Below are 12,594 nucleotides of genomic sequence, written 5' to 3'. Positions count from 1 at the left end.
ATGGATGAAAAACTTGATATTTTAATCAAGAGAGCAGCAAATGTTCATTATCATTAGAAAATGTGAAAGAAGGGATTATTTAAACTGTAATTTATTCACTAAAGATGTCCGACTCTTTCGGGACCCCATGGACTGTAGCTGGCCAGGCTTCTCTGTCCATAGGATTTCTCTGGTAAGAGTACTGGAGAGGGTTGCCATTTCCTTCTCCAAGGAATTTTCTCAACCCAGGGATGAACCCGTGTCTACTGCATTGGTAGGAGGATTCTTTACTACTAAGCCACCAGGGAAGCTCATTTAAACTATAGGTATCCCATAATCTAGTCAGCACTTGAAACGTTTCTCTTGCCAGATAATTCACACTATATTTATATCAATTCCCAACTCACCGATGACTAACAAATTGGAGGATCATCATCAACGTTAATAAGATCATTAGCCATCACAGGCCAAATCCATTACAGTGAGACTTGGACACCACACTTAAGTGCAAGCAGGCACACCGAGGCTACCGGGCAGGCAAAAGGCATCTGTGCCTTTTTCTCAGGAGAGTCCACTATAGTAACTTAGGGTTTAACCTTATCACATTTCACCAGTACTGCTGTCCAGAGACCTCCACGTGCTGGAGAATCTAGAGAAAGCTGAGGAATGTCCTCATCATGCTGTGAGATTGGACATGAAATTTACCATGGTGAACCCAAAGCTGGAAGAGCAAAGAGTTGGTTTAGGCTGTGCACCTTATAGGGAGAACCCAGGAGTAGGTTGGGTCTTCCAGATTTCAATATAAACTACTTAATCCTCCAGGCCTTGCATTTCTGGGCTCAACAGTGCTAATCTGCTTTGACCCCACCTCTTACTCATTATAGTCTCTGCACCAGCAGGACGAAAATTTTAACTATGGGACAAATTTTCCTGAGGACATTGCTCAAGACAGTTCTGAATATGGAAGTCGCCAGGAAAATTTTTTAAAAAGACATCCTTTTCCATAGTGTATTCTCTCAGGAATTTTCTGTCACCTATCAATCCAGCCAACCATCCATCCAATATACAGTGTTTAACACATGGTAAGTGCTAACTGCCATGCTTAGCACTGGGAGGAACTGGGGTGTGTGTGTTTATTTTGGTACATATCGTGAGGTTCCGGTTTATGTTGCCATTTAGTGGATAGATGACTAAAGTATTCATTCCAGCACTTTATACTCACGTGAACTGCCATCTCCCTTCTATCTCAAAGGACCTCCTTGATTTCCTACTAATATTAACAGTGGGACTTATTTATGTATACGAGGCTCTGCCCCTGGGCGTTCTATTCTGTTCTAGAGACCCTGTACAAGAATATTTAAATCACGGTGGCGTTAAACACGTTTTAATATCTGATAGGGCCAGTTTCTGCGCAGTGCACATTTTTTTTTTTCCCTTTCAGGAACGTGTTCGGGCCCGCGGCAGGGGGCGGGATCGCGCCTCCTCCGCGGCTCTGGTTCCAGTGGAGCTTCACGGACGCAGAGATGGAAATCCCGAGGCTGCTCCCGGCTCGCGGGATGCGACAAAGCGGAGGGGCTGGGAGCCCCGAGGGCGGCGGCCCGATCCGCGGAGGTCCTGACCTGCGGGCTGGTCAGGCCCCTGCGCGCCGCCTCCTGCTGCTCCGGGGCCCCCAAGATGGCGGGCCCGGGCGGCGGCGTGAGGAGGCCAGCGCGGCTTCTTCGTGCCCAGGCCCGCGCCCGAGCCCGTTGGCGCTGAGGCCCGATCACTCTAGCGGCTGTGGCAGCGGCGGCGGCAGCGGCGGCGATGACTTCTTCCTGGTGCTGCTGGACCCGGTGGGTGGAGAGGTAGATACGGCGGGCGCTGGCCAGGCCGCTGGGCCCTTGTGGAGGGAGGAGGCCGGGCTGGGCCCAAGGCTCCTGGGGGGCGAAAGCGGCGCGAACCCCGAAGGCCGCCCTGCGCTGGGCCCCAGCTGCCTGTCGGCTATACCCGCTCCAGTCCCGGCCCTGGCCCCGATCCCCGCTCCAGGCCTGGGCCCTGCCGCGGCCTTCGCAGGCACAGTCACCATTCACAACCAAAACCTGCTGTTGCGCTTGGAGAACGGCGTCCTCACTCTGGCCACGCCCCCACCGCAGCCCGAGGGTCTGGTCGCTCCACAAGCTGGGATCCTGCACGCCGCGCAGCCTGGAGATTGTCCTGAGCTGCCGCCCGACCTCCTGCTGGCGGAGCGGGCAGAGCCTGCGCCTGCCCCAGCGCCCAAGGAGGAGGCGGAGGGCCCGGCTGCTGTTGAGAGACCCCGCGGGCCGCCAGGCCCGGGCCAGGGCGTGTTGCTGTATCTGTGTCCTGAGGTGCAGTGCGGACAAACCTTTGCCAAGAAGCACCAGCTGAAGGTGCACCTGCTGACACACAGCAGCAGCCAGGGCCAGCGGCCCTTCAAGTGCCCCCTGGGTGGTTGCGGGTGGACCTTCACCACCTCCTACAAGCTCAAGAGGCACCTGCAGTCACACGACAAACTGAGGCCCTTTGGCTGCCCAGCAGAGGGCTGTGGCAAGAGCTTCACCACCGTGTATAACCTCAAAGCACACATGAAGGGCCACGAGCAGGAGAACTCATTCAAATGTGAAGTGTGTGAGGAGACCTTCCCCACGCAGGCCAAACTCAGCACCCACCAGCGCAGCCACTTCGAGCCTGAGAGGCCCTACCAGTGTGCGTTTTCCAGCTGCAAGAAGACATTTATCACAGTGAGTGCCCTGTTTTCCCATAACCGCGCCCACTTCAGGGAACAGGAACTCTTTTCCTGTTCCTTTCCTGGCTGCAGTAAACAGTATGACAAGGCTTGTAGGCTGAAAATTCACCTTCGGAGCCACACTGGTGAGAGACCGTTCCTTTGTGACTTTGAGGGCTGTGGCTGGAACTTCACTAGCATGTCCAAACTCCTAAGGCACAAACGGAAGCACGACGATGACCGGAGGTTCATGTGCCCCGTGGAAGGGTGTGGGAAATCTTTCACAAGGGCTGAACATCTGAAAGGCCACAGCATAACCCACCTGGGCACGAAGCCTTTTGTGTGCCCGGTGGAAGGTTGCTGTGCCAGGTTCTCTGCTCGCAGTAGTCTCTACATTCACTCCAAGAAACACTTGCAGGATGTGGACACTTGGAAAAGCCGATGCCCAGTCGCCACTTGTAATAAACTCTTCACATCCAAGCACAGCATGAAGACACACATGGCCAAAAGGCACAACCTGCGTCAGGATCTCTTAGCTCAGCTGGAAGCTGCAAATTCTCTTACACCCAGCAGTGAACTTACCAGCCAGGGGCAGAGTGATCTCAGTGATGCTGAGCTCGTGTCTCTCTTCTCTGATGTGCCTGGTAATAGTTCTGCTGCAGTACTGGACACGGCATTGGTGAACTCTGGGATCTTGACTATTGATGTGGCTTCTGTGAACTCAACTCTGGCAGGAAACCTCCCTGCTAATAATAATAATTCCTTAGGGCAGGCGGTGGACCCTCAGGCCTTGATGGCCACCAGTGACCTTCCTCAAAGTTTGGATACCTCACTCTTCTTTGGAACGACACCAGCAGGTTTTCAGCAGGGTCCCTTAGATATGGATGATGTCGCAAGTCTAAGTGCAGGGCCGTTGGCATCTCTGAGCTCTTTGGCTGTGAAAAACTCCAGTCAAGAGCCCCAAGCTTTGATCCCTAGCAGTAAGCTAACAGTAGACACAGATGCTCTGACTCCTTCAAGCACCCTTTGTGAAAACAGTGTCTCAGAACTACTGCCACCAACCAAAACAGAATGGAATGTACATCCTGACTCTGACTTCTTTGCACAGGAGGAAGAAACCCAGTTTGGATTCTCCAATCCAGCAGGAAACCATGGGTCTCAGAAAGAAACAGATCTTATCACAGTGACTGGCAGCTCATTTTTGGTATGAACTAAACTCTGCTCATTTCTTGCCACATGGCTTACTTTTATTGATGACACTCAATTTTGAGAATATTCTGGACTGAATACTTAAATACAGTCATTTCTTATAGGTCTGAAGAAGAACAGAGCCCTGGGCTACAAGTTTGGAGATTTAAATCCTGATCTTGAGTCTGGAACCTGCGGGTTGTGTGACCTTGAACAAGTCACTTATCCTATCTGAGCCTTAATTTCCTTATTTATAAGATGAGGTGGTTTGAATAGATCGTTTCTAAGGTCTATTCAACTCTATGATTCCTTGATAATATGCTTCTTTCCTTGAGAAAAATTAGAACATTTTTTCACTGATGTTGCATGTGCTTTTTTCAAACATGCATCATATTCACATAATATAATGAACATTCATGTACATGACACCCAACTTCAGCTATTATCAATTCATGAATATTCTTGTTTATCTAATCTCCATTCATACCTTCTTCCAGTATTATTTTGAAATAAATACAAGGTATCACATAATTGCAACCATAAATATGCAATATATAGTTCTGAAAAGCATGGGCTCTTTTGGAAAAATCTTCAATTACATTGTCATACTTAAAGTTAGCAGTAATTCCTTGATACTGTCAACATTCCAGCTTATAATTTTCTCATAAATGCTATTTGTTGTTAACATTTAAACAGTTAGAATCCAAGTAAGCCTCTTAAGTGTCTTTTTAATCTGTATGTTACCCTGTTGTCTCTTTGCATTTAATTCATTGAAGAAAGGTTATTTCACATGTAGAGCTTGCCACAGTCTTATAGTCTTGGTGATTATATCCATGTGGTGTCCCATTTCTCTACACTCTATTTTCTTAATTTGGTGTTTGGATCTAGAGACGGTCAGAATGGAAATATGATTTTGGGGCCATGAATGTTTCATGTGTTGTGCTCTTTTAGCATGTGGCACAAAATATCTGGTTTTCTCTTGGATATTTGCAGCTGCTGGTGATCAGTGTATTAATTCATAATTACCTTTGCTTCTGATATCATGAATTTTTCTTGTGGTGTTACTATTAGTGGAGGAAGAAATGCTGCTGAAGGCATATATAAAATTTCATTAGAAATATATTTAATGACAAAATATTTTCTTGAAGATAGAACTAACAAGGAGAAAAAGGTAATAAAAAATGTGTTGACTCTGCTCAGCATTTATCTTCCTCGTCTATTTTGATGATGAGAAGGTTTGTTTTTATAGAAATTGCCAGCCAGGACTTTGACATGAAACAGCATGTGCATGCTTAATTACTCATTCGTGTCCAACTCTGCAACCTCATGGACTGTAGCCCGCCAGGCTCCTCAGTCCATGGGATTTTCCATGGCAAGAATACTGGAGTGGGTAGCCATTCCCTTCTCCAGGTTATCTTCTTGACCCTGGCCTCGAACCTGGGTCTCCTGTATTGCAGGCAGTTTCTTTACCATCTGAGCCACTAGGGAAGCCTGACATGAAACAAACCCAGGGTCAAATTCATGCTGAATAAGTGGCCTTGAATAGATTAGTTTCACTAAGCTTCAGTTTCCTAGCTGTCAAATGATCATAAAAATGCACATACATAGCTAACACACCTGAGACTTTTAATCCTTTTCAATTTTTTATAGGTAAAGAAAAATATTACATGCTTTGGCTTATCTTGTTGAATTTATACAATCCTTTCACGCTCTCAGTCCTTCTTACTCTAAAGAAGAAATTGGGATAATTTGATCTTGTTCCTGTCTAGACAATAAGGTTTGTGAGAGTTAGGGTGAAGCAGGATGGGGAAATCTCTTTATTCCCTCCCCTGTATTATTTCCTTCCTGCCAGGAATTTCTGTGGCTAATGCCAGAAGTGGAAACATTACTCACAGGTATATCTGCATCCCTATTCATTAGACCAATCTGTCACCATCTTTGCTCTCTTTAAGAGTTAGACTTTGCTGTAACTGCAAAGTCGCTTGTGCATGAAACTGATAATAGAGCAGAGAAAGATTCCTCCTCTCTGTGGTTTGGAGAGCTCATTGCATTTTCCCAGAGTTGAAAGGAAAGGTTGAAGCTGAATATTGTGTAAAATGTCTGTCTTACATGAGTGTAGCATTTTGAATTTTGTGGAATATCTTCACAACTGTTGTTCAGAGCAACCCTATGTGGTGGTTTTGGCAAAATCTGCTGTGACTCATGGCATTTTAGCAAATGCGCATTCCAAATGGACTTTGGCTAGTGACTGACAGTTCTATATATAGCTTAAAACAAAGAAGATAAATTATTTTCACCTCTCCCTTCCCACTAATCCAACTTTCATGATTTATTACTGTGTCATAACTAGCTGCTGTTTTCCATTTTAATTGGTTTCTGTTAGTTTCTGTTTACTCTCTCCCCCGTCCTTGTATGTGCATTCCAGCCCTTGCCATGCCTTCCTTACTTTTTGTTTTTTAATGGATAGATCTCTTCTTGCCACTATTCCTCAGATCTCCTCATAGACATTTTCTTCCATTGATAACATTTGCTGAGTGTACACTGCAGTTGTGTGTATAGTAAGAAGTTATTTTCTGAGCTTAAATAATCCTGTGTGTATATATATGACTCAGATGATATAAGACATTATTTTCTATATTGTGCAGACCAGAAATAGATTTCTGTTTCATTATTTCCATTTTTAAGAAGTTTTTGCCAAGGAGTTCAGTTAAAACTCTTTATTTGCTGTAGTGTACTAGCCCAGTAGTGTTTGCATGTGAATGTCTATGGATGACATTTATTGTAGCGCTTTGGAAGTGCACCAAAATTGTCACTTTGAAATGTTTATGTACTGTGTGTAAGGGGGTATACACACACATCCACATAAATATATTTTTAAAGTGGTTTTATTCATTTAGTGATAAATAGTAGACATACTTTTGTAAATCAGAGAAGTGCTCAGAATTTCATTGTGTCTACTCAGTGTTTTCTCTCTTTGCTTTAGAAATATTTGTATTCATAAAGCACATTTAAAAATATTGTGATTCATTAAGGACTCTTAAATTGACCACTATATTGCATATCTGGCAGTTAACGTGCATTGAGGATTGGAATGAACACACAAGTAGAGAACATCAAATAAATTATTTACACATGAAGAGAATTTATACTGTGATTTATTTTTTTGAATTCCTTAAACCAAGTTCCGTCCAATAAAAAAACATTATACTTTTCCTACTCATCGAATTTTCAAAGGACAGATGTTAACTTTTCTCATGGGTTCACAGGATTTCATTGAACAAATTCGTTCAGATAATTCCCTTTCAACTCCATTTTCTAAAAAAAATGGTGGACCTTTTTATATTTTAAAAGTATGAAGTTAAATTTCTGTTGTTGATTGTTTAAAATTGCCATCACTCCTTTTAAATAATTGTACACATTTTAATTTAATCCTATTTTCTTTCTGCTTCTCCTCCATTTGGTTTATTAAAAAAATCTTGTGAATTGGAAGCATAGTAATATAATGGCTTAAAACAGGTTTATTTCTGGGTACTCTGTTGATCACATTGATCATGTTAAAAATATATTGGTATTGGCATTTTTACCGAGTAATGTAATGTATATAACACAATGCTGAATAGCAGGAGTTAATTATGGGTAAATTATGAAATTTATTTGTCTCTTCATGTTCTTATCCAGGAGGCATATGAGAAGGCAATTTATTAACTGGAGGTACCACTGTATTTATTTCAAGTTAATAGATACTTATTAAGCGTCATTGTGCAAAATACAACCTAACATATTAAGGGTTCTATGAGAAGAACTCAACTCTGACGTTTATGAAGATTACAGTTGATGGGAGACAGAAAAAGATTACATGGAGAAGATAAACAAGAAAAGTTTAATTTGGTACCAAAATGACTGACAGGTGAAAAAAAACGGTAAGAATAAAGAGTTTATTCTGAACACAGATGAGAGCCAGTGAACATGTTTAAATACAGGAGTCAGATCACGAAAATGGTATCTTAGAGCGTTAATATAATGGAAGTGTACAATATGGATTAGATGGTGCATGTGTGCATGCTAAGTTGCTTTAGCCATGTCCAACTCTGTGTGACCCTATGATCTGGAGCCCACCAGGCTTCTCTGTCCATGGAATTATCCAGGCGAAAATACTGGAGTGGGTTGCCATACCCTCCTTCAGGGGATCTTACTGACCCAGGGATCGAACCCACATCTCTTATGCCTCCTGCATTGGCAGGTAGGTTCTTTATCACTAGTGACACCTGGGAAGCCTGACTTAGATGGTAGAGACTGGAATAGAAAACCAGTGAGAAAACTTTTGCAGCAGTGCAGGTGTTCTGTGATTAAACATGAACCCTGGACTAGATGTTGTCAGTAGGACATGACAAGAAGGAACAGATATTAGGGAGATAGCTATCATCATAGCAAATTAGAAATAACTCAAGTTTCCTTGGGGACTGTAATAATCATTTTCACTTACCAGTGAAATAAGTAAGAAAATCTTTTTTGGAAATGAGTGTGTTAAAATGGTGTTTAGCTAAATGATAATTTTAAGATAATTGTTATTCCTGCACAAGCTATCCATATTGTGCTTTATCTGCTTTCTAAACAGCAACTGAGGGCCACTTCCTCTTTTTTAGTTCCCTCAGGCATTCTTAGAACTACCTATACAATTCTGATCCTTTTATTTCCCTTTCAATTATGAGAGGCCTCTTCACCTTGTCTTTAGTGAGACACTGAACAACATGGTTACTATTTAGTTTACATGGCTATTGAGCACTTGAAATGGTCCTAGTATGAATGTGAGACTGAATTTTTAATTAAATTTAATTTAAATTGAATCTGAAACACTTGAAAATATTTTCTGTTAAACACAACTTTACTGTTTTAGTAGGATTAAATTTCACTTTAATTATTGTAACTTTAACATCCAAATTGAGATGTACTGTAAAATACAAACATAATTTTGAAGGCTTAGTACACAAAAATATTTCATAGTATTTTTTATTGATTACACATTGAATAATATTTGAATATTTTTCAGTTTTATTGAGGTATAATTGACAATAAAATTGTAAAATATTTAAAATGTACACTGTGGTGGTTTGATATTTGTATACATTGTGAGATGTGTTAACTAACTAGATCCTATTCCTAGGGTCTAGTTAGTTAATACATCCATCAAGTTTCATATTTATTCATTTTTGAGGAGTGAGAACATTATATTTTAAATATATTTGCTTAAAGTAATATAACAGTAAAATTAATCCTAATCATTTTTTACTTTTAAAAATGTGGCTATGGAAAAATTTTACATTATGCATTATAACAAAATGTTTTAAAAATTAAAAGGTGCAGATATTACTCTTATTAAGTTTCTATTGGAAAGCACCAATCTGGACGTAACTTTACCTCTCCAGACTGCTCTGCATCAAAATGAGTTATTCAGTCTCTGCTGTGCATTGAGTATCTTTTCTACTACTGTGCTTAAGATTTAGTAGTTATTCTATTATATATTTAAGGTAAAATGATTTAAGTATTATCACAGACTCTGCCACAATTTGGTGAATTGTTACTATGAATTTGAGCAATTCTTCATGAAAATGTTATTTACTGGAGTTTTACCTGCATTTGTCTCAGTTGGAGCAGGCCAGTAGTAGAATCATCAAAGTCCAACATCACTGGATCTTTGTGAGATTGGCTTCTGTCTCCTTAGCCAGAGTTACATCTATCACTAGAGAAAATTGAGAGGCAAGTGGTGGCATAAGAATGTAGTCATGAGAACCCCTATCATAGTCTTTCTACTTTATAATTGCTTTATACACTAAAAGAGATAACCTTAAAAAGAGTGGAAGAAAAACAGTGAAAAATTAAAGAAGGAGCGTGAATTAGGAATTAGGCTGTATTTAATGGTAAATTTGCTTTACCTACATTGTCCTAGATTGTCAATTAAGTTTCATTCTTTTTAATTACTAACATTTAAAACCACATAAAACCCTTTTAACTGTCAGTTTTTCCAAAGAAAGAAGCCTAACAGTATTTTAAAAGAAAGCATTCAGTGATCTAAAAGCACCAACAGTCTCTGACCCTTAATACCATCTCTTATACATATTTACCAAGTGCATGCTAAGGCAATTAAGTTGTGTCCGACTCTTTGTGACCCTATGAACTGTAGCCGGCTGGACTCCTCTATCCATGGAATTCTACAGGTAAGAATACTGGAGTGGGTTGCCATGCCATCCTCCAGGGAATCTTCTCGACCCAGGGCCTGAACCCATGTCTCCTGAAGCTCCTGCATTGCAGGCAGATTCTTTACCACTGAGCCACCAGGGGAATCCATTTACCAAGGTACCAATCAGCAGTTATGTATTGAGTATGTAATATGTGAAGCACTCTGAGGTATTATACCTAAGTATGCTTCACTAACGGAGAAGGCAATGGCACCCCACTCCAGTACTAATCCATTAATAAATATTTTACCTCTTAAGTACCTCTTATGTGACAAGTATTGTCCTTATGTTCAAAGACATGATCTAGATGGGAAATTATTGAAATCAATATATAACAAAATTCTAAAGCGGTACCTTATAGATTTTACCAGAGTAAATGTATCATTTTAAGTGGATGTACTAGAAGTGATGCTAGAGAATATATATAGTTTTAAAAATGTATTTATTTTTAATTGAAGGATAATTGCTTTATAATACTGTGTTAATTTCTGCCATACATCAATGTGAATCAGCCATAGGTATACATATGTCCTCTCCTTCTTGACTCCTTCCCACCTCCACCATCCCAACCCTCTAGGTTGTTACAGAGCCCTGGTTTAAGTTCCCTAAGTCACGGGCTCTGTAACAACATAGAGGGTTGGGATGGTGGAGGTGGGAAGGAGTCAAGAAGGAGGGGACATATGTATCACTTCATGGGAAATAGATGGGGAAACAGTGGAAACAGTTCAGACTTAAATTTTTGGGGCTCCAAAATCACTGCAGATGGTGATTGCAGCCATGAAATTAAAAGATGCTTACTCCTTGGAAGGAAAGTTATGACCAACCTAGATAGCATATTAAAAAGCAGAGACATTACTTTGCCAACCAAGGTCCGTCTAGTCAAGGCTATAGTTTTTCCCGTGGTCATGTATGGATGTGAGAATTGGACTGTGAAGAAAGCTGAGTGCTGAAGAATTCATGCTTTTGAACTGTGGTGTTGGAGAAGACTCTTGAGAGTTCCGTGGACTGCAAGGAGATCCAACCAGTCCATTCTAAAGGAGATCAGTCCTGGGTGTTCATTGGAAGTTCTGATGCTAAAGCTGAAACTGCAATACTTTGGCCACCTCATGAGAAGAGTTGACTCATTGGAAAAGGCTCTGATGCTGGGAGGGATTGGGGGCGGGAGGAGAAGGGGACAACAGAGGATGAGATGGCTGGATGGCATCACTGACTCAATGGACAGGTTGGGTGAACTCTGGGAGTTGGTGATGGACAGGGAGGCCTGGCGTGCTGTGATTCATGAGGTTGCAAAGAGTCGGACACAACTGAGCGACTGAACTGAACTGAACTGAGTGTATTTGTTTCCATGTTAATTTCTCTATTCACCTATCCTCTCCTTCCTGTCCCCATCCCCGTGTCCATAAGTCTGTTCTCCATGTCTGCATCTCCATTGCTGCCCTGCAAATAGGTTCATTGGTACTGTCTTTCTAGATTACATATATATGTATTATTGTATGATATTTGTTTTTCTGACTTACTTCAGTCTGTATAACAGGCGCTAGGTTCATCCACCTCATTAAAACTGACTCAGATGCCTTCTTTTTTATAGCTGGGTGATATTCCATTGTGTACATATAACACAGCTTCTTTATCCATTCAGTTCATTGTCAGTGGACATCTAGGTTGCTTCCATGTCCTAGTTCTTGTACAGAGTGCTGCAGTGAACACTGGGGTATGTGTGTGTTTTTCAGTTTTGGTTTCCTCAGGGTATATGCCTAGTAGTGGGATTACTGGATCATATGGTAGTTTTATTCCTAGTTATTTAAGGAATCTCCGTACTGACATCCATAGTGGCTGTATTAATTTACATTCCCGCCAACTGCAAGAGGGTTCCCTTTTCTCCAAACCTTCTTTAGCATTTATTTTTTGTGGATTTTTTGATGATGGTCATTCTTACCAGTGTGTTCAGTTCAGTTCAGTCGCTCAATTGTGTCCGACTCTTTGCGACACCATGAATCACAGCATGCCAGGCCTCCCTGTCCATCACCAACTCCCGGAGTTCACTCAAACTCATGTCCATCGAGTCAGCGATGCCGTCCAGCCGTCTCATTCTCTATCGTCCCCTTCTCCTCCTGCCCCCTATCCCTCCCAGCATCAGAGTTTTTTTCCAGTGAGTCAACTCTTCACATGAGGTAGCCAAAGTATTGGAATTTCAGCTTTAGCATCAGTCCTTCCAATGAACACCCAGGGCTGATCTCCTTTAAAATGGACTGGTTGGATCTCCTTGCAGTCCAAGGGACTCTCAAGAGTCTTCTCCAACACCACAGTTCAAAATTGATGCTTTTGAACTGACCAGTGTGTAGTAGTATCTAATTGTAATTTTGATTTGAATTTCTCTAATAATGAGTGATGTTGAGCATCTTTTCATGTGATTATTAGTGATTTGTATGTCTTCTTTGGAGAAATGTCTGTTTAGGTCTTTTGCCCGCTTTT

At 41.7% G+C, this 12,594-nt stretch overlaps 1 protein-coding gene across 3 annotated transcripts in view; it reads left to right on the top strand.

The window, feature by feature from the left end:
* Positions 1-1,427: 1,427 nt before the first annotated feature.
* The window catches only part of LOC129564278 (zinc finger X-linked protein ZXDB-like), a 105,177-nt gene continuing 94,010 nt past the window's right edge, over positions 1,428-12,594 (top strand). The window contains exons 1-2 of one of the 3 annotated variants that reach the window (XM_055438096.2): positions 1,439-3,905; positions 4,015-10,603. In XM_055438096.2, coding sequence (XP_055294071.1) covers positions 1,503-3,905; positions 4,015-4,020 — 2,409 coding nt within the window. In that variant the 5' untranslated portion in view covers positions 1,439-1,502 and the 3' untranslated portion in view covers positions 4,021-10,603. Of the gene's footprint in view, positions 10,604-12,594 lie in introns of those variants that run through there. The other 2 variants (XM_088834348.1, XM_055438095.2) reach the window with 2 other exon arrangements.

Source organism: Moschus berezovskii, chromosome X (genome assembly GCF_049115385.1).
Source record: "Moschus berezovskii isolate FMDL1 chromosome X, NW_MosBer_1.0, whole genome shotgun sequence".
NCBI lineage: Eukaryota > Metazoa > Chordata > Mammalia > Artiodactyla > Moschidae > Moschus > Moschus berezovskii.
Note: the sequence above shows the minus strand (reverse complement) of the source record. Positions and strands in the feature narration are given on the sequence as shown.